A 21,978-nucleotide genomic window follows, 5' to 3' on the forward strand; every position below is an offset into this window, starting at 1 on the left:
CTTCCACTGTCAGCACCGCTAAGATCCGTGACTCCGCCCCTATCACGTTAGTCTCTCTTTCAGCCGGATCTCTGTCCTAAGCCCCGCCCTCCGGTCTTTCCCTGCCTCTTTAAGTCGCTTTGCTCTTTAGGTCCCTCCTTCTGCCCTCCGGTTCGACCTTTCTTCCTCAGGCTCCGCCCCCGCCCCGCGGGCCCCCGCCTCCCCAGAGGTCTTCCCCTATGACACGCCAGAATCCTTCAGAAGGGCGGGGTTTGCAGTGCTGGGGGCGGAACCTGGGGGGAAGAGGCGGTACTCCTTGCTTGGAATGCCGTCGGCGACCCCGCCCCTGCGCTCTGCCGTTGCCAGGAAACAAGCATCGACGCTCTGGCTTTGGCAGAGCCCAGCCAATGAGCTGGCACGCCGCTGCCCAGCGGTGCGTCGCTGGGCGGTTACGTGTGGTGCGCGGGGGCGCGGGTTGCGTGTGGCGCGGGGCGGGGCGCGGCTGGTGCGCCTGAGGAGCGATGGCGGCCTCAACTCACCTAGCACCGCGGTGGCGATCGGGCCTGCTCAGGGTCGGAGTTCTGTGACTGAACGGTAAGTGAGGGCCGGAGGGCGTGTGAGAGGGGAAGAGGGGCTGGGGAATGACGGCACTGGGTTTGGTGACTGTCCTGGTTGTGAGGGGACAGGGTGAGGGGCCGGCATGTGGTGAGGGGCCAGGTGTGAGTGTCTAAGGCAGGGGAGAAGGGCGAGCCTCGGGGTGAGTGGGCAGGTAAGAGCTGGTTTGTATGAGGGGCCGGGATGCCTTCTGAGGGGCCAAGTGGAAGGGACTTGTGAACACGATTTATTGAGGAGCTGGGGCTCCTGTGGGCAGGCGTGAGGGACAACCCTGGGACCAGAGTGAGGGGCTGAGGCCTGTGCGGGGAGGGGGAATGGACAGGGCGAAGGCGGGAGCATGCGGGCTGGTGGTGAATCGGGAGGGAGTTGAGAGCAGGGCATGGGGGAAGGAATGAGGGTTGTGAGACTTGGAAAAGGTGAGAGGTCGGCTCTGAGTGGCGTGTTCTGCCCAGTGAGAGCAGTAGTTTTAGACTGAGTAGGACAGCTTGGGTGGAAGTGTTGTGGTCTTGGCTCTTCTGCTCCATGGGCTCTACATATTTTGGAGGATCAAAAAATGACAGCGTCGTGGGCAGTAGTAACAATGATAATGGAAATCATTTTTTAGGCTTACTCTTCAACAGAGTCATCATTGGAATCCCTCGTTCCCTCAAGTTCCTCCTTGGGACCGCAGACTTGAAGATGGTCCCTCTCATGGACATTTTTTGCCTATGACCGCCTATGTTTGTTGTCTTTCCACCTGCTTCTGGGCAACCTTACTCCACTGCTGCTCCTTACCTGTGCTGAGCTGTGGGGCTTTGACCGTTGCCATTGTATTGGACTAACCACTTTCAGCTGCTAATTCTACTTTCATGGAAATCATATGGTTTGTTACATACAACGCTGTATTTCGACTCCCAAACAGGATGGCTTTGCTTTCATTTTCTTAAAGTTAAATTAAAAAAAAAAAAAAAAGCGAATTTATGTACAATAAACTACTCATATTTAAAATGTACATGTTTGATGAGTTCTGACATACGTTTACATCTGCGAAACCATCACCACTTTCAAGATACTGAACACTTCTCCCACCCTCAAAAGTTTTCTCCTGTCCCTTTGCAGTTCATTCTTCATTCCACGACATGTTATTGGGTTCACTTTATTAGCATTTTACAGGTCCCCTTTTCCCTACCAACCCATATGCACATGGAAATTTTGAATGTTCTAGAAAGCTGGGTTGGCACTCAGATAATGGCTCCTTTCACACCACTAAAATTTCCTCTCTATTGACAGTCTGCCACAGAGCAAATACCTCCCCCAACCTCAGGAAGAGGTAGACCTTCCCCATCTACACCATTCTTTGGGAATTAGGGGCAGCCCGAGTCCCCATTCTGTTCTAGAGTCTGAGCCTCAGAACCAACTGTTCTGTCCTTTGGTATGTTTTCATTGCCTCTCTCTGGAGGCTGAACAGGTTTTCATGCTGGTGGAACCCTTGGCAGTCTGCCCAGATGGTCAGAATCCTATAGAACTTACATGTATAATGAAAAGAGTTTAGAACAATGATTCCTGAACACTGGGCCAAGGACAGTGCCAGTCCATGATAAAGTTTTTATCTATTCAAGGTGGAAGGAGAGAAAGGCAACATATGGAACATGAGTTTTCCATAAAGATAAATTTATTCTTAAATTATCTTTCCTATTCTTTTGGTATTAAAGTGCTCTCTCACTGGTAAAGTAATGGTGGCAGTGGATGATGGGTTTTAAAAAACTGATCTATTTGCCAAAATAAAAAGTAACAATCCTATTTAAAAATTTAAAAAATCTATTTCTACTGGTTCATGAAATCCAGGAATTTAGGGTGATGATAGTGTGGCTGCTGAACTATGTTGAGGAAGCATGCATTTATACGGTAGAATTACTGTCTGATATCTAAATTGCATTCATGCATTACATAGCGATGTCAGATTTTACTGGAATTACATAGATTCCTTGTGAAGTATGCAAGGGCAGGAATTCTTATTTTATAGACGGAGAAGCAAGTCGAACAGCCATAGACCACATAGTGATAAAATGGCAAAGCTGGACCCAAAATTTGGTCTCAAGAGAGTGACAGTGACTTGGGAAAATAAAGTTTGTAACAGAGAGTGAAGGTGATGTGGAGTAAAAAGCATGTGATGTACAGGAAGGGTTGTGATGAATTGGAGGACATTATCCGGGCAAAAAAGTCTTTTCTATGATTTGTGATTGTTCTGTTTCCAAAAGAGGTTAAAGAGACTTTGAGGGTGACATGGGTTTGAAGGTTTTGTTTAATAATGTGGCAAAAACGTAGGAACAGGTGTACATAATACCTGGATCACATTGTGATAGTGATAGGTGAGTCACGTCAAATGTCCGAGGGTTCTTAGGGACTGTCCAAATTCTTGGTTGTTCTGGAGAAAGCACTGGGTTTCGTAAACTTCCTGTTTGCTATACTGAACTCTTTGTTGAATAGTAGTGCGTTAAGTGTAATGGATTTTGCTTTATGACATAGCTGAGTGGTAGATCTGAGGAGATGAAACATAGATGAGGATGAGGATGTAGAGCTAGAAACATGCTTGGGGTGCTGTGTGTAACCATTTATTTCACATCTGCTATGTGCCAGGCGCTCTGCTAAGTGCTGGGAGGACATTCATTCATTCATATAGTAATTCATTTATTCATTCAGCAAATACTTCAGCATATAGTCTGCCCTTGTGATGCTCACATTTTATGAGATAACAAGATAGATAAGACGTGGTCCTGTGAAGTCTCAAGGAATTTTCAATCTGGTTGGGAGAGATGGACACATGAAAAGATAATTTCAGTTGAGAGAGAGAATGTGAAATATGAAAGTATATCATAATGAGGTGATTACTTGTCTGTATCTGGCCTCAGTCTCTCTCTATGTTCCAGTCATATTTACTCAGTGATCTATGGTATATCTCCACAGGTATCGCAGTTAATGTGTCCAAAACAGAACTCATTGTCTTTGCTTTGAAAATCTGCTTTTGTACCATGTGTCATATTGCAGTCCAGGCAAGGACTTCAGTGTCATCTTCCATCTTTCTGTTCCTTCACCCCCTGTATGTAGTCAGTCACTAAAATCTTAATACATTTCCCTTTATATTATCTGTTTTCTTCATCTCCACAGTTAAGGCTTTAGTTTACTACCTCCTCATCTCTCATCTGGATTCTTTTCCCCAGACAGTCTCCTGCCTTCAGACTTTCTCTTTTTTAATCCGTCCCTGGAATGGTCTTTCTAAAAATGCAAATTTGATCATGGAGCTCCTCTGCTAAAAACTTTTGGCTCTTTGTGTTCTGTAGGATAACATCCAAATTCCTTAATATGGCATCATTTGGCCTCAACTCACCTCTCCAGCCTCATCTCGGGCCACTCTCTCTCTCTACTCTGTGTTCTGGCTTGAATAAATTGTTCACAGTTCCCTGACAAACATTACTTTTTTGAGCCTTGAAATCTTTGTAGTAGCTGCTTCCTCTACTAGGAATGCCTTTTCTTCTCTGCCCAGTGAACTTTCCTCATCCATTAGGATTTAGTTCAGTTTCACCTCCTCCTTGACTTCTTTGTCGCCCTTCCGCAAAAGGGGTGGAGAAAGCCATGTGTGACATGGGGATTTACTGTTGTAAAGGGGAGTCACTATGCAATAGAGTTCACGCTGTGAGTTATGAGGGCTCTGCTGGAGTGAGGTGGGGAGATCCCTGCAAGAAGCAGAGGTGGTACTGGGGAGAGGGGAGGGAGTGAGTTAGGACCATACACTGATATCCCATTTGTCTCATACATATAGGCTGAGGGATAGACAGGCAGAGAGGATATGTGTGAGCTGAGCTCTAGATCGTAGGCTCCTATGACGTGGGGTTTGTTTATTTGTTTTTCCCTTTTGTATTACTATGAAGTTTTAATCAGATCTTTCTACTTTCAGAATCTAGGGTAAGAACGCATCGCTGCCTCTTATGTCAGTAAGAGGAAGAGCCTAGGAAGAGCCATTGTAGGGGGAGAGAAGCCTCAGAACTTCACTGACCTGTTCTTAGAAGGTTGTTTTGGTTTCTCTCTGTCTGCTGTAGATGTTACAGGTGTATCCCTGCCCCCACCTTCCTCCCTCTTTGCCTCTCCCTGGGCAAAGGTTCATAAGTGAGACTGAGCCATTTCCTACCTCGTGCCTGCTATTCCGAGGTTGGTGGACACCATTGCGGAGTGTTCCTATAAGGCTGTAATTTGGGCCCTACGGTGAGTGCCTGACCTTGGCCATTTTGGGGCATCTGAAAGATCATCTCCTCCTTTTTTCCCTGTGGCTGAGCCTGTAGGTGAATTTGGGAAGAGAGGGATCTACTTTTCTCTAGACTTTGCTGTGGGAGGAAAGGGCTCAGTAATAGGGTGGCGATCCCATCTCTTCTGTCTTGTTTGGAACTGTTCAGGGCTAACAGGGAGTGAGGGAGTCTTAGGCAGGTGACCAGAACACCAAGCTGTGGCTTTCTTTTCGATTTCTGAAGTATGTGAAGCGGATCCAGGTAGAGTATTAGCTTTTGGGTTCTGAGACAGTGATTTCAGTGTGGCTTTTCTCTTTGAGGTCTTTGAAAAGAAATGGGGCTGGGGTGGGGAGGGAAAGTCCTGGAGACCAGTCCCCCTTGGGTCTGTGAGCAGTGCTCTATGTTAGTCAAGGAGCGGAGCAGAAGTGGGCGCCCCAGGTACATCACAAGGTAGAAGCTGTTTGTTAGTCTTTGGAATTGAGTTCTAGAAGCTGGAAGCAGTTTACTTTAGGACATGTTAAGGCCTTACTTTGCTGAAACTGGATGCTTGGCCCTTCTTCAGCTCCCCTGGGGTGTGAGTGTGAGGTTAGGTCTCTCTCTGCTCCACCTTATGTTGCTATCTAACATATTTTTATTTTTTTTATTTTTATTTTTTTTTGTGGTACGTGGGCCTCTCACTGTTGTGGACTCTCCCGTTGCGGAGCACAGGCTCCGGACGCACAGGCTCAGCAGCCATGGCTCACGGGCCCAGCCGCTCCGCGACATGTGGGATCTTCCCAGACCGGGGCATGAACCCGAGTCCCCTGAATCGGCAGGCGGACTCTCAACCGCTGTGCCACCAGGGAAGCCCCTGACATATTTTTAAAGGCAAATTTGATCTTGTCATTTCCTTGTTTAAAAACCTCCTTTATTCCACGGTGCTGATAGATAAAACCCAAACTCCTTAGCATGATATTCAGTGGTATTTATAACCTTCACCCGTGTTTACCCTTCAACTTAACATTGTATCTCTCTTCTCTAAATAGTCTGAGATTAAGCCACACCAAACTTGCAACTGTTCTTCAAATTTGCTATGTTCTTTCACAGCACCATATTTTTGAACATACTGTTTTTAATATGAAGAAGGCCTTTCCGTCTGCTTTCTTTGTGGCCAGTATCTCTTTGTTAAAGATTTAAATCAGATATCACCTCTTTTCTGGAATCCTCTTATAGTTTCCCAGGAAGATTTAGTTGCTTTCCTTAGCACCCCCATGACATTTTTGTAAGTACCTCTGTTTATAATATCTATTGGAGTTTTTGTTTATGCTCCCCCAACTGTTTTTATCCCTTTTTGTATTTCCAGTGCTTACCTATTATTAGCACAGTGTCCCAGTACTTATCAATATAATGTACACTGACTTAATCAATGAGTGAGCCCTGCCTGCTGTTTAGGACTGCTCCCACCCTTTATAAGACTGTCTTTTGGAAAAAAAAGACTGTCTTTTGTTCTCCAGAAGGTTTTCTTAAGCATAGTTGCTATCTTCCTTTAGTGTGAGCTGATAATGGTGAGAGGGAGTGTATCTGGGTAGAAGGGGTGGTAGTTAATATAACTGGAGGCCAAGTGTGGGCCTGTTGCCAGGTCTCTGGGTTCCTTTAGCCTTATTGGGTATAAAGAGGAAGGACAACTGAACCACACCTTTCCTCTGAAGTTTTTTTTTTTTTTTCCTCTGAAGTTTTTATACTTATGAGATATTGTTGAGAGACAGTGTTGCTGAGGGGGTGGTAGATGTGATGAAGAACGAACTGTGAGCCATGGCCGAGGCCAACAGCTGTTTGGGTACTTTTCCCCATTCTCTGGTGAGCGTGTCACGTCATGTCCCCAGGAGTGAGTGTTGGATGCATCTGACAGGAGTGGGTATTTGTGTGTTTATGGGAGTGTATCCTTGTGTTCTTTGCTAGAATGAAAATTGTTTTGCTCTTTTGGTTGGCTCTGAATTTTTACCTCTTTAACATTATTCAGCCAGTTAAGGGTCTGTTAGTGTATTTCCTCCTGGGTGGGCTTCTAGGGAGGGACCTGTACTAGTTAGAAAAAAATTTCTTCCTCAACAGTCCCAGAGGGCCGGAGTCAGATCAAGACTGGATTTCCTGATTGTTCTTTGTTTGTTCATTCACTCATTCACTTAAGCATCCATACATTCAGCAAATATTTATTGAGTCCCTAGGCACTGCTCTAGGTACTGGAGATACAACAGAGAAACCTTGCCCTCAATGATCTTACATTGTATTGGGGAAGATAAACAAATAAATAAGCAAACAAATATTTTTAGAAAGTAAAAAAACTGCTAAGAAGAAAGTAGGATTAGGAAGCTAGAGAGTGAAGGTGGGAAGATGTGCTATTTAGATAGAATTGTTAAGTAAGTCCTCTCTGAGGAGATGGCATTTGGAAAGAACTGAGTGATGTGAGCGATGTGAAGATCAGGAAAAGTACACTCCAGACAGAGGGAAGAGCAAGTATTCAAGAAGCCTTGTATGAGTAAAGTATGAGTGAGGAGGGGTATGGTAGGAGGTTATACAGGCTAGATTATGTAGTGCCCTAGAGACCAAGGTAGAGGATTTGGATTATTAACAGTGTGATAGGGAGTCATTGGAAGGTATTCAGCAGAGGAGAGATGTAGTATAATTTATGTTTTAAAACTCTGGTTGTAGTGTGGGGAATAGATTCTCAGAGGGGCAAGACTGGAAGTATGAAGACCAGATTGGAAGCTATTGCAATAGTGAGACATGTTTGGAGGGTATAGATGATAGGCTGATGAACTGGATATTAGAAGTAAGGACAAGAAGAAGGAAGGGTAATGCCTAGGTTTTTGACCTGAACAAGTAGGTGAATATTGGTATCATTTATTAAGGTGGAGAAGGCTGGGGGAGTAATACAGGTTTAGTGTTGGAATGAGTTCTGTTTTAGACATGTTGAATTTAAGGTGCTGACTGTGTGTGTGGAGTTTTCAGTGGAGTGGTGGTTCTGAGTTCTTCCTGCTGGGCGGTAGAGAGAGGCAAACTTCTGTTAACCTCTTCCATCCTTTCTCTTTGAATTAGATTTGTAGGTCTGGATCGGGCAGTGACCTCTGAGCTCACTACTCCAGCCTGGTATATCTTCTGGCTCCATGGACAGTTACTGGCTCCTACAGACCGGATGAAGCAGACTAGAGACACAAGTAGAGAAAGCCTCTGGCTGGCAAATTCTCAGAGTGTGGCCCTCTGGCCACTGGCCCTGCCCGGCCTACCTCATGGAGAGGATGAACTGGCTGAGCAGACTGGCCTCCCGGGGCCCTGGGCATCGTGCACCACAAGGGGCCAGTCTGCAGACTCCTGTCATGGCTGACCCTGAGACCTGCCTCATGGTTTTCAAGAATCACTGGTCCCAGGTAGGAGAATATATGCTAAATGTCCCAGTCTGCTGGCTGCCCAAGTCCTGACATTCTTTGTTCTTTCACCTTGCCATCTAGTCACCTGATCATCTTAAATTTTTACTGTTATCTGTCCTGATTCCCCAGGTGGTACGAATTCTGGAGCGGCAAGGCCCTAGGGCAGCTCCTGGGGGAGCCGACGATCTCAGTGCTGTGTGCAACCACACTTACCAGATGCTGACACTGCTGGCGGAGGATCGTGCGGTGCCCTCGGCTCCCACAGCTCCTGGGCCCCTGCTGGAGTTTGCTCTGCGCGAGGATCTGCTAACCCGTGTGTTGACGTGGCAGCTTCAGTGGGATGAGCTTGGGGATGGGGTTGAGGAACGGCGGGCTGAGCAGCTGAAACTATTTGAGATGCTAGTGAGCGAAGCTCGCCAGCCACTGTTGCGGCATAGTCCAGTTCGTGAGGCTCTGCTGATCTTGCTGGATGCCTGCGGCCGCCCTGTGCCCAGTAGCCCAGCACTGGATGAAGGCCTGGTGCTACTTCTCAGCCAGCTGTGTGTGTGTCTGGCCCGGGAGCCTTCATTGCTCGAGTTCTTCCTGCAGCCACCTCCTGAGCCCGGAGCTGCTCCCCGTCTTCTCCTCTTTTCTCGCCTTGTACCTTTTGTCCATCGAGAGGGCACACTGGGCCAGCAGGCCCGTGATGCCCTACTCCTGCTCATGGCTCTGTCAGCTGGAAGTCCCACTGTGGGCCGCTACATCGCGGATCACTCTTACTTCTGCCCGGTCAGCACCTCCTGGGATGGGGGGGTAGGGTATGGTGTAGGCACTGGAGAGCACCTTCCTGTCCAGGAGCTGTGGAGGGACTATGTACCAGGGCCCTCTCCTTCAGGAAGTAGCCCCCCCGGGTTTGAAAGCAGCACCTGGAGTTGGGGTGGGGAATGAAATATGGGCTTAGGTGTATAAGGCAAATATGAAGGCTCTTCATGGGCCAGTGTTCCCAGGTGATGTGTTGCCCCCTTGGGTGACTAAATATCTGCTCTGGTAATAGCTCTTACCCCTACTCGCATAAAAACTCTGGGTTAATAGTTCCCTGTTTCCCTTTTTTATATCGTCTGAGTCTTTGGTAACCTGTCCTTGGGAATGGCCCCCAGGTGCTGGCCACAGGGCTGAGTGCCCTGTACTCTTCACTGCCCCGAAAGATTGAAGTTCCAGGAGATGATTGGCACTGCCTGCGACGGGAGGACTGGCTGGGGGTGCCAGCCCTTGCTCTCTTCATGAGTTCCCTAGAGTTCTGCAACGCAGTCATTCAGGTGGGACTGGGGTTCCCAGGATGTCTGGCCTTTGGTCATTCTGGGGAGATGGGGTGGGAGGGGGTGCATTCCCTGGAGTTGTGGTTTTCTTTCAGCTTGGGGGTAGGGTGCCTATTTGTATTCTACCATTCAGCTCCCTTCCTGACAATGGTCCCCTTCAAAATCCTCCATCCTCTGTCTTGCACCCTTACAGGTGGCTCACCCTCTAGTGCAAAAGCAGCTGGTAGATTATATCCATAATGGGTTCCTGGTGCCTGTCATGGGCCCTGCCCTGCACAAGGTGAGAGTCATGGGTGGCAAGGCAGATTAAGGGATTAGGTTGAGGGGCGGTAACCTCAATGCCAGGACCATTGTGGGCGCCAGTGGGCTGGGTACTCCTCCCTTTTTCCCTGTCTGCTCCTGGTACCTCCTTAGAGCTTCGGGAAAATGGCTTAGCATATGTGCGGGGAAGCCCTAAATTTCCAAACTTTCCCTTTCTTTGTCTAGACCTCTGTGGAGGAGATGATTGCCAGTACCGCTTATCTGGAACTTTTCCTACGGAGTATTTCAGAGCCTGCCTTGCTCCGTACCTTCCTGCGATTCCTGCTATTACACCGGCATGACACCCACACCATCCTTGACACCCTTGTTGCCCGTATTGGCAGCAACTCCCGGGTATGGCCCCTACCTCTGTCCTGGCTTACCGGGGTGAGCCATCTTCTCTCTCCGACCTTTGTTCTGGGAGGGTGTTCCTGCCCTTCTTTGGCCTTTGTCTCCAGCAATCCCTTCAAAGTTAGGTGGCATTTTCTTTCTAGTATTAAACTTTTAACTGTTTGGGGTACAACTTTAATGTGGCCTCCTGCTTTTGTAATATACAAATCTAGGACACAGTTACCTTTTCTGGATGACTTCGGCTGCTCGTCACGGCTATAGGTTTTGCCATTGTGCGACACTTGTTATGTAGCGTTTGCCTGAGGTTCTCTTCAGCTGTGTAGCGCTTTGTGACTTGCTGTGGGTGACTTGAGGTCACTTCTTCAGGCTTTGTGTCTGCTTTGATAGGTGATCCAGCTGCTACTAGTATGTTTACCTTTTCTTCCCTCTGGATTTGCTGTATTTGAACAGCTATAACTTGGGGCACCTATTTGCCCGCCTACCTACACGTTCCTTCTTCCTGAACATTTTGATCGAATGTTCACTATATGTCAATACTGTTGAGGATGTAATGGTAAGCAGTGGTTGCTGACTTCATGGAGCTTCCTTCATAGAAGAGGTAGACAAGTAAACACATAACCCAAATAATTGAAAATTGAGGTTATAAAAAACCCAACAGGGTACTTAGAAAACAGTAGAGTGGTCAGAAATACCTTTCCGAGGAGGTGACATTGAGTTGAGACCTAAAGGTCATGAGGGAGTTAGCCTATTGAGGAGCAAGTGGAAGAACAGTCTAGGCAGGGGGATGCAAAGTACATAAGTGGGGAAGAGGAGATGAAATGTATTTGAGGAAATGAAAGACCAGTGTGACTCGAGGTATAGTGAGCTAAGGGGAGAAGGGAAGGAGAGGTGGGTGAATTCAGATCATGTGTGGCCTTGTAGACCATGGTAAGAAGTTTAGATTTTAAGCAATAGAAATGTATATAAAATAGGAGTAAATTGTTTCTAAGTCATAAAGACCTGAAGTCTTTCTGGGGGAGTAAAGCATTAGTTTAGCCATGGACTTTATGGCATTAATTTTGACTCTGTCAGCCATTTTTGTTTCCTTCTTTTATTATAAATAATTGAAGTTCTCTGGGTCCTTGGGTTTAACATAGAAGTTCTTGGATCACTAAAGGTTCTAGAAAACTGTTCTAGATAACTGCGGTACCTGGTGGTAGGGTTCCAGGTAAGTAAGGTTCCTGGATAGCTATGTTTTGTATAGTTGAGGTTTCTGAACCTATGTTAGGGTGTATATGAGATATTCTAGACTGACTGATTTGACCAGTGTTTCTGAACCAAGTGTACACTTTAAAATTTGAAAATGACAGTAACCATAACAACAGATTCTAGGCTCTGCCTTAGATTTCTTGAGTTATAATCTTTGGGTGTAGGCCCAAGGCATGTGTACTTTTATAATATTCCAAAATGTAATTATGATACATGCCTTGGGTTAAGAATTATTGTCATAAACCGATAGGGAAGAGATGTCAAAGCTTTAATTTTACAAAGGTATTGAAAAAGTTTTATTTCTCATTATGCTGAAGCTCGACCAACGTCTTAAATCTGTTTGGCCTCATGGAATGTCCTGTTCATGTTTGGGGAATGTTGATTTCCATCCTAGGGTTGCTTTTTCTTCCTGTATTGGGCTCTATCCATCTTGTTTTTGTCTTAATCTTATCCTAACTTCTTTGATTCTTCCTCAGTGTCTTTAGGCTTTAGCATATATTTCTGTTAGTCTTGCATTTGGTCCCCTAGTCTCAGGAGACTTTCATGGTTTTGGGGTATTTATTCTCGGCTCTCAGTTCTTGGAGGAACCAAATCTCTTCTGATTTCAGGATGCCCATATTAAACATGCAGGTGCTTTCCTTTCCCCTGTTTGGCCCTTTTAAGCTTGATTCTGTTGGCCTGACTTTGTAACTGCTATAGTCTGACTTTTGTGGCTTAAGGTGAATCGTGCTGGCTAGCTAGCCTGAGTATCTGTATTAGTTTCCTATTGCTGTCATAACAAATTACCACAAACATAGTGGCTTAAAGCAACACAAATTTATTATCTTACAGTTCTGTAGGTCATGTATCTGACACTGACCCCACCCCACTAAAATCAAAGCGTCAGCAGGGCCACATCCTTTCTGGAGGCCCTAGGAGAAAATCCGTTGCCTTGCTCATTGGGATCATTGATCGAATTTACTTAATTGTAGTTATAGGACTGAGACTCCTGTTTTCTTGCTGGCTGTCAGCTGAGGACCATTCCCATCTTCTGGAGACCAACTAAATCCTTGGCTTGTGATCCCTTCTTCCATCTTCAAAGCCATCAGTGGTGCATCGAGTCCCTTTCATGCTTCAAATCTCTCTTCTTTTTGACCCAGCTAGAAAAGGTCCTTGACTTTTAAAGACTCGTGTGATTTGATTGAGCCTATCTGGATAATCCAGGCTACTCTCCCCATCTTAAATTTTTTTAATAATCTTAATCATACCTGCAGAGTCCCTTCTACCATGTAAGGTAACTTACAGGTTCTGGAGATTAGTACCTGGACATCTTTGAGGGGCCATTTTTTCTACCTACCCCACAATCTTTCAGTAAGTCTGAATGTTTTCATTGCTAGTTAAAATGGTCATTTAGCATAAACATCCATGCTGTCTAAAATGTGAACTGCTATCTTATCCCTTTCCCACCATGATTGGCTTTTGTTTGGTTTTGTTTTGTTTTTTTCCTTAAATGTATGTATTTATTTATTTATTTATTTATGGCTGTGTTGGGTCTTCATTGCTGTGTGTGGGCTTTCTCTAGGGGTGAGCGAGGGCTACCCTTCGTTGCGGTGCATGGGCTTCTCATTGTGGTGGCTTCTTTTGTTGTGGAGCACGGGCTCTAGGCACGCAGGTTGCAGTAGTTGTGGCATGTGGGCTCAGTAGTTGTGGCTTGCAGGCTCTAGAGTGCAGGCTCAGTAGTTGTGGTGCACGGGCTTAGTTGCTCCGCAGCATGTGGGATCTTCCCAGACCAGGGATCGAACCCGTGTCCCCTGCAGAGGCAGGCAGATTCTTAACCACTGCGCCACCAGGGAAGTCCCATGGTTGGCTTTTAATTCCCCCACAGTCATTTAGTTAATGATGTGCATCTAGACTGTGCAGGTCGTGCCCTGGACTAAGACCCAATAGTTGTTTTCAGGGTGCTCAAGGTATACTTGCCGTAAGGGAAGTATAGAGAAAGTGCTTTGGGGATTCATAGGAGTGAGGGTGTGCTTACATGTGTCTCTTCTCTTCATCTAGCCAGAGGTAAACCACCCTTTTTACTTTTCTAAAACAAAAGGTTTCCCTTGTTCTGGACCCACCTATTTTTTCCTTTTCCTGTCAGCTGCCCTTGAACTTTTCTTTATCCTACCTTCTTAGAGAGACATTGGTGTTGGAGAGGTGACTCAGACTCCACGTTCACAGCCCCACCCACTTCCCAGCTGGGATTCTTCCAGGTTCCCTCTGGTTTTTTGTTGGTAGGCGTTCAGTTACTATGCTGCTATAGTCTGTTGACAGGCATTCCCTTAGTTATCACGTTACCGTTGTCTCCTGCTATTCATTCACTCAGTCCCAGTATTTCCTGGGGTCTGTCTCTTCATGGGTATTCATTCCATTTATGTATTGCTGGTATCTCTGCTGCCAGGTATATATAGCCAGAGAGTTTGCTGACATGTGTATGGTCTATAGAAATACATTAAATCTGACATGTGGTTCATTCCTATCTGTGAATAATGAAGTCTTGACCACAAAGATCATGTGATCATTTATTTAATATTTGAATGATTGTTTTGTGCCAGGCCCTGTGCCATCGTTGCTCCAGGAGAGGTTGGTTGGGCCTGGGGATGGGGAGGTTTCCATTTGGTAAACATCTTGGAGGGTAGAGAGCTCTTATGGTGACTCCCCGCCCCCCCCCCCCCCCAGCTCTGCATGGTCTCTCTGAGTCTCTTCAGGACCCTACTGAACCTCAGCTGTGAGGATGTCCTGCTGCAGCTGGTTCTCAGGTACCTGTGGGGGCAGGGCTGAGGGATGGCTGATCCGGAACCTTCCGGGCCCTCAGGGCCTTGTGCATTGCTGGGGTGATGGGTGGCATTGGGGTTGCTTGTGTGTGTCCTCTCGAAGCCTGGCTTAGCCATATAGTTCCACTGATGTTCTCCCAAGCCCTGTCCTTCCTTCCTGATCTATCCTGTGTCCCTTTTCTGCTGTCTTTCCCAGGTATCTTGTCCCATGTAACCATGTGATGCTGAGCCAGAAGCCAGCTGTGCGTGATGTGGACCTATATGGACGAGCAGCAGACAAGTTTCTCTCCTTAATCCCACGCTGTTGTCGGCACTGTGCCTCCAGCCCACCTCGTCCAGAGCATGCCTCGTGGGCACGAGGTGGGCCTAGCAGAGAGGCAGGGAGAAGGGAGGACACGACGGGTATGGCCCGGGTTCCGGGGGAGCCTAGCAAAAGGTGGGAGGCGGGAGGTGGCCATGAGTGGCATTCCATCTTTGGGAGGCTGATGAGGGGTGTTGTAGGGTGGATCCTTAACTCCACCAAAGAAATTTAGCTTTGGAGCAAAGCTGTTCCCTTTCTTCACTCCAGTTGTACTCTTCTACTTCCATTGTTTTTGTGGTGGTGGTGGTAATGAGGAGGGGGTGGTGGATGAGGAAAAGCTTAATTTGAGGGGTGGAGGAGAGTCAGCTGTCTGAGTCGGTCCCATGTTTCTTCTGCTTCATTGCCTTCTCTCTTAGTTACCCAAGGTGTCTCATCCCTCCTCCTGCACCTCTGGCTCTTTGATCTCTCATGTTTTTTCCCCTCTGCAGGCCCTGGAAGCCCAAGTGTTGACTCCTCTTCTGTGGTGACGGTACCCCGGGCCTCCACGCCATCTCGTCTGGCCCTCTTCCTGCGACAGCAGAGCCTGGGTGGCTCCGAGTCCCCAGCCCCAGCCCCGCGCTCACCAGGGCTTGCTGCATCCCCAGCCTCCAGCCCTGGCCGACGGCCCAGCCCTGTGGAGGAGCCCGGTGAGCTGGAAGACAATTACCTGGAGTATCTGCGTGAGGCGCGCCTTGGTGTGGACCGCTGTGTCCAAGCCTGCCGTACCTGGTCTGCCCCCTATGATGGCGAGCGGCCCCCTCCTGAGCCCAGTCCTGTTGGCTCCCGGACTAAGAAACGCAGCCTACTGCCTGAGGAGGACAGGGACAATGCAGGGGAAGGGGAGGAGGAAGAGCTGGGGAGGGGGGTGCTGGCTCTGGGTGCAAGGGAGGGCTCTGGCCACCTGCTCCCTCCCCAGCTCAATGGGGTGCCAGGACCATGGCCTGAGGGGGCCAAGAAAGTTCGTCGGGTGCCACAGGAGGGAGCTGGGGAACTACTAGAGGGCACCTCCGAGGGCGTGGCAGGACTAGAGAGCTTTGGGCAGGAGCTCCGGGAGCTGGAGGTGGCGTTGAGCAATGGGGGCGCTGGCTCAGAGCCCCCTCTAGAGGCTTCACTACCTCTTGAGGAGGAGGAGGCCTACGAAAGCTTCACCTGTCCCCCTGAGCCCCCTGGCCCCTTCCTCAGCAGCCCTTTGCGGACTCTCAACCAGCTGCCAAGCCAGCCCTTCACTGGTAAGCTACTTAGCCTAGGTCTTCTCCTTTGTGTACTCTTTGCATGTTCTCGACATGTTTGTGCTGGTTTCTGAGACTTCTTGCCCATGTCATTCCTGTGTACTTGCCTAGCTCCTCATCCATTTTGCTTGGGTCCCCTCCAGATACATATCATGTCATACTTGTGTCTCAGTGTCTGTCTGTAGTCTTCCATGCTTGTGCTGGTTTGAGTATTGACTTATGTCTAAGTCTTATATGTCTGTCCTTTGTGCATGTTCCTCCTCTTCCTCAGTCTGGCCATTTTCTGGGATGTGTGATCAGGATATTCTGTGTTTGGTGTTTCCTGGTGAATCAAAGTAATACATCTGAACCATGTGGAAGACATACGTGCTGTCCTGTATGTGAGGCACCTATAAATCATGCTATTCCATGTTGTTCCCACCAGTATATCTGTCTGGGTGTTGGGTCTCTTGTCAGCTCTTCTGTGGCCCAGGGTCTACTCTCTGGTATACTTCTCTTCTTCAGCCCTGGCCTCCTTTCTCCCAGCCTCTTTGGAGAAGGGCTCAGTTTCAAGTTTGTCCTGTTCCCTATCCTTGCACCTTGTTGGTTGCCCTGACTGCTCAGTAAGACTTTCTAAGGGTTTATGGTTAGTGGTAAGAACTGAAGCAGATAGAGTGAAATACCTCTATCTGGGTAAATTAGATCAGTGAAATACCTCTATCAGGGCAAATGACAAAGCATGGCCCTGAGCCCCCCAGCTAAGTTCTTTTGGTCTCTCCAAAAGACCTTGGAGCTAGATCTGTCCTGAGTGGCTGGGCTAACTCCTCTTTGTTATTGTTTGAGAGCCAGCTTTACCCAGCCCAACCCTCATCTGGCTCTTGTCCCTACTCTACACCCCATGCTGGGGATTGGTGGGGAGGCACTTCTGGGAAGCTGTATAGTGCTTTGGACTAGACATACCTTGAGTTAACATTCCATCTATGTCTTTGATGCATGTCAATCACTTACTATGATGCTGGTACATTGTGAGAACTCAGCATGTGGTAGTTTAGGATTATCATCTCTTGGGTGCATGGCAGATACAAGTTGACCAAGGTACCCACATATCTTCCTGTTGTTTGTAGTCAAGTTATCATGCATTGATCAGTACATGTCCTAACTGGGCCTTGCCCAGCATCAGGCCTTTTGCTCTGGAGTAATGACAACTCTCTCTTGCAGACTACAGAAAATATATCTTTTCATTTATTTAGCCTTTGCTCTGCTCTTTCCTTCTCTACACCACTAGAAGGTGGTGTGCAGGTTTTACCACTTTCTTGAAGCGTTAATTGAAGTTCTGTCCTTTTTCTTCTTCTAAACTCATCTGAGCTTTTTCTCTTGCAAAAAAGTCCCCGGAGATGAGAAGGACAAAGTTATGGGATATCTTAGGACCCTGCTAAGCTAGAGTTGTTTTAGAGCTAAGGCTAGGCTAGTCATGTGCATGTGGAGTAAGAATGTTCTAGGATCTTTTTCAGGATTCACTGTCTCTTGCTCTTCATTGTTCTCCTGCCTCAAGTCTTAGTGCAGTTCCTAGGCACACTCCCTCTCCCTGACACATCCCTGACCAGACAGACTGTGATGGTTCTACAGTCCTAGTGTTGGTGATCTGGCTCAGCTGAGGCCAGTTCTCCCAGAAGATCATTCTAGACCCTTCCGCCATCCTCTTTTCCACCAAAGAGTCTGTCCTGAATCAGTTTTCTCTGGCCCTGAACTAAGCTCTCTTTTCCCTGCAGATTCTGTTTCACCACCTTGGTTCCCAGCTCCTGAACAGACCTGATTTCTTTTTTGGTTCTCTAAAGATTCCTCCCCTAACTTTAAGTTGACCAGTCTAGTCACTGTCTTTGCCTTCACTATGCTTTTTTCTTGCTTTATTTCTGACTCAGGTCTAGTGTTATCCTCTGTCTTGTATGTAACCTGATTTCTTCTTTTGGTCTAACCACTTTCTCACTTGTTCTTTCTTCAGTTCTCCTCTTGGGTGAAGCTTTTTAAAAAGCTGAGAAATATTATATAGCTTATGGCTATTATTGAATACTTATAATTTGCTAGATTTTGGCCTAAATGCTGTATATCAGTATCTCTTTGATCCTCTTAATAACCTTATGAGGTGGGTGTGTTTTCTTATTTTACCAAGTAGGAAACTGCTTGGAGAGTTTTGATTCATCCAGTAACTTAACTAGTAAATAGTAAAGCTAAAATTTCAGCCAAGTCTGTCTGATTCCAGAGCCTGTGGTCTGGCCCTTCAGCTAGAATGTGTATAAAGCTGGCATCTGGACCTCTTGTGGGTCCGTGTGGTGTCTGCCATTTTATCTCCTCCAGAATAGGTGGTCACAGGATATTTAAACATGCACATCATTTTCTGACACAAATAATTTTCATCTAGTGGTGGTGGGGGGTCTCATTTTGGGGAGGAATGCATGTGATGTGCATTGTGTTCAGGCCTTGTATCCTTGTGCCACCCCCTCAGGCCCCTTCATGGCTGTGCTCTTTGCCAAACTCGAGAACATGCTGCAGAACTCCGTCTATGTCAACTTCCTGCTGACGGGGCTGGTGGCCCAGCTGGCCTGTCACCCCCAGCCCCTGCTCCGCTCTTTCCTGCTCAACACCAACATGGTCTTCCAGCCCAGTGTCAAGTCCCTGCTGCAGGTGTGCGATGCATGCATGCATGGGTGCGTCCAGGCTCCATGGTGGGCCAGGCCCACAACTGGAGTGGCCCTGGTGGGGGGGCTGGGAATAGGTCCAGCGGGGCTAGAAAGGACTGTGTCAGTCTAGAGCCACCCAGAAATGTCATGAAGTTGTGCTTCATAGGTGCTGGGCTCTGTGAAGAATAAGATTGAGAGCTTTGCAGCCTCCCAGGAGGACTTCCCAGCACTGCTATCCAAAGCCAAGAAGTACCTCATTGCCCGTGGCAAGTTGGACTGGACCGAGGGCCCTGCGGCAGGATCTGCTCCCCGCCGATCTGATTCCCTAGGTGAGGCCTACCCTGCCCCCACCTCCCTGTCCTCCCTAGCCAACTAATTAGCTCATGTTAACTGAGTTTCTTATTAAGGTTGAAGCCTTATGCCGGGAACTAGGGAGTTGCAGAGAGTAGAGTCTTGATTTTGTCCTCAGGTTTCTGGGCAGAGGAAAAACATAGTTCTGTCCACTGAGAGCCAAACCAACAGTACCAGCAAAAATGACTCTAGAGGCTGGGGACAGGCAAGGGGACAGAATAGTCTCTAGGTTGAGATATTGTTAAAGCTTTGGTAAAGGACATGGCATTTGACATGGGCCTTGAGAGATGGGTAGGACTTCAGTAGGCAAAGGAGTGGGATGGCTTTATTCTTTTGTTCAGGGGACAGCATGAACTGTTTAGTTGGAGCAGGGGATTTGGAAGGTGGTGGAACAGTTGGTAGTAAGGTTGGAAAGATTTGGTCAGAGCAGAAGGTTCTCAGCATAGAAGTTAGGCTAGGCAGAGGTTGTAAACTTTTAGGCAATGAGAAACCATTGGAGGTTCTTAGATCTGGGAATGGAGAGATAAGTGTATTAGTTCATGTGCTAGTTGCACTGGAGCTATAGGACAAAATGAAGTCAGAAGAGCAATTGGGAGGCTTCTGCCATAATGCAGATGTGACCTGTGAGGCTTGAATTAGAATAGTGGAAATAGAAAGGAAGAATTTGAAAAGGTGGAAATGGGAAGGAAGTACTGGCAGAGTTTGGTGAGTGGTTGTGGGGTATAAGGAAGAAGGAAGAGTTAAATATGACCATGATATTCTAAATTTAGATCTTTCATCAACAAGTATCTGAGTGCTTGCCGTATGTGCTAGGTGTTGTCTTTGATACAGGGGACTCAGGGAGGTACAAGATGTAATCTTTGCTTTCAAAAAGCTGATAGTCTAGATAGTGACTAGAGGACTGTCATAACTGAGGGAGCAAGGTCCCAAAGGTGGTGGAAGTAAGTGGGATCCAGAGCACAGGAAAGTTTTTTTCCCCCTTGAGGCAAATGAGGAGAGAGCAAAGGAGGAAATGTTATGTACAAGTGGAGTTTTGAGGTGTGGAGGGAAATTTTAGGGAGTTGAAGTCATCCTTTATTTGCTAATTGAAGTAGGAGGCAAAATAATATGCTGAGCAAGAGAGCAGAGGTGAGATGGGGGCTTAAGGAGGAAAGTGTATAGGTTGGGAAGAGAGTACCAGAAGGGGTATTATATAGCTGTGAAGGCCCAGCTAAAGTTCCTTAGCATGATTTCCTCATGTTCCAGTACCAGGAATTATTTCTTACTTCCACAGTCCTGGTACTATGTTCACTGTGGAGGGCCCAGGGATACAGAGGTAAATAAGACAGAGTCCAAGCCCTTAAACTCACAGATTAATGTATGAGGTAGAAGACATGAGAATAAGTTATTAAAATGCAATGTGATAGGGCAGTAAAATGGGAAGTTAGTGGAGGGCAAATTAGAGGAGAGGTAGGGATGGGGAAATTAGGCCAAGGATGAAAACATTGAGGAAAGCAAAATTAAGGCAGAAGGGGCTACAGAGGCATGAAAGGAGCCTAGAGGGTTCCAGGAGGAGCACATAGGTGTGGATGCCAAAGCAGGGAGAGTTTCTAGAAGAGGTGGGAGGAAGTGTGTGAACCTGGTTGCAAAGGGCTCTGAACGCCAAATCTAATATATCTGTTTAGCATATCTCTGTAGCCATTATTAGAGGTCGAGAATGGGAATGGTATCATGATCTAGAGACTAGATCCCTAGAGTCTAGGCCCTAGGTCCTGGACAGGGCCAAGAACAGATCCAGAGCCAGCAATCTAGGAGGAAGGAAATTAGAGAAGAGAAGGCAGTGTTTTAAATGGTTCATTTGCGTCTAAGCTGACATGAAGTTGTCTGGCCACAGCCAGTGGGAGGGTGGCTTTGGTGGATATAGGAGAAGGATCGGTGGAAGGCCAAGTGGTGGCACAGGAGAGCAGATCTTGGAGGGACAGTGGTGTGTGACAGATCTGATAAAGTCACTGAACTATGACTGCATATGTAGCACCTGTGGGTATCGAAGGAGCAGGGGTGTGGGTGAGGTGTTATAGATAGGCAGGGGAAGGAGGAAATGTTTGACTCTAGTACAGGAGGGTGCTGGGCAGCAAGAATAAGGGCATGTTACAGACTGAGGAGAAAGAGCTTGGTGATGGTAGAAGAGTGATTGGAAAGGGAGGCGCAGTAAGAGAACCCCTCAAGGTGAAGGGGCCTGGAGAAGGGAGGGGTCTTGTCTGGGAATGAAGTGTCTGAAGGGTTGACTGCTTAAAGACTGAGCATGATGGTTGGCTGGTGGGGAGGCTGGGTAGAGGGAAGGAGGCTGGGCAGGCAGCACTTCAGTGTTAAGAGTTCTAGTGGAGAGGTCCGTGCCCCTGGGGGAGTCGGGGTGCGTGGGGAGGGGAATCTCCTCTCCCAGGCTAGGGAACTTTGCCTGACGCCAGCAGCTTCACGACACTCCTGTTTGTTCCCAGTGAAGAGCCGGAGGCCGTCCCTGGGGGAGTTGCTCCTGCGGCATGCACACAGTCCAACCAGGGCTCGGCAGGCGGCACAGATGGTTCTTCAGCCTGGGAGAGACGGCACAGGACTTGGCCTAGGTGGGGGCTCCCCTGGGGCATCAACACCGGTCCTACCCCCCCGGGGTGGGGCCCCTGACCGCCAAGGTGAGGCTCTGCGAGTCAAGAATGCTGTCTACTGTGCAGTCATTTTCCCTGAGTTTCTCAAGGAGTTGGCTGCCATCTCCCAGGCCCACGCTGTCACCTCACCTTTCTTGTTGGATACTTCAGAGGAGGGATCTGGCCCTCCCATCTCAGGCTTCGGGCCCCTCAATCCTTAACTTTCTTCCATGGACAATCAGGGCCTTGAGTGGCCTGTGCTGGGGCCAGGGTGTAGGCTCCTTTTTATGTTTGGAGGCAGTGGCAAGAGGACTTTTTAATTTATTTCCGATGAATGTTTTCTGGAGAACTTGTTGCAATATGTATAAAAGGGAAATCTCTATTCTGTGCTCATTCTTCTTTCCCACCCTTTTTCTGTAGGGCAGGGGCCCCAAAAGGGTTGTACATGGATGGGGAAGTGGTCAGGGTGTTTTGTCTCTGGCGAGGACACGATGCCAAGGTTTCGAGGTACTTCTTATGCCTTTAGAGGGTGAGGGGACATGAAGCCTG

The 21,978-nt window shown here is 47.6% G+C and overlaps 1 protein-coding gene across 12 annotated transcripts; it reads left to right on the forward strand.

Moving 5' to 3' along the window:
- Positions 1-416: 416 nt before the first annotated feature.
- On the forward strand, positions 417-21,811 carry FHIP1B (FHF complex subunit HOOK interacting protein 1B). 12 transcript variants are annotated; one of them, XM_067038753.1, is made up of 12 exons: positions 457-573; positions 7,923-8,251; positions 8,381-9,019; positions 9,388-9,546; positions 9,740-9,826; positions 10,033-10,233; positions 14,146-14,225; positions 14,437-14,600; positions 15,030-15,809; positions 18,289-18,467; positions 18,630-18,792; positions 21,289-21,811. In XM_067038753.1, the coding sequence occupies exons 2-12, from the start codon at positions 8,114-8,116 to the stop codon at positions 21,648-21,650; spliced, it is 2,952 nt and encodes a 983-aa protein (XP_066894854.1). In that variant the 5' UTR covers positions 457-573; positions 7,923-8,113; the 3' UTR covers positions 21,651-21,811. The 12 variants fall into 12 exon arrangements, 8 of the variants coding, with proteins under 8 accessions (XP_066894858.1, XP_066894854.1, XP_058925518.1 ...); XM_059069535.2 differs by having other exon boundaries at positions 10,033-10,200; XR_010841425.1 differs by having other exon boundaries at positions 458-573; positions 10,033-10,200; positions 18,289-18,490.
- Positions 21,812-21,978: the final 167 nt, after the last annotated feature.

This window comes from Kogia breviceps, chromosome 7 (genome assembly GCF_026419965.1).
Source record: "Kogia breviceps isolate mKogBre1 chromosome 7, mKogBre1 haplotype 1, whole genome shotgun sequence".
Taxonomy (NCBI): Eukaryota; Metazoa; Chordata; class Mammalia; order Artiodactyla; family Physeteridae; genus Kogia; species Kogia breviceps.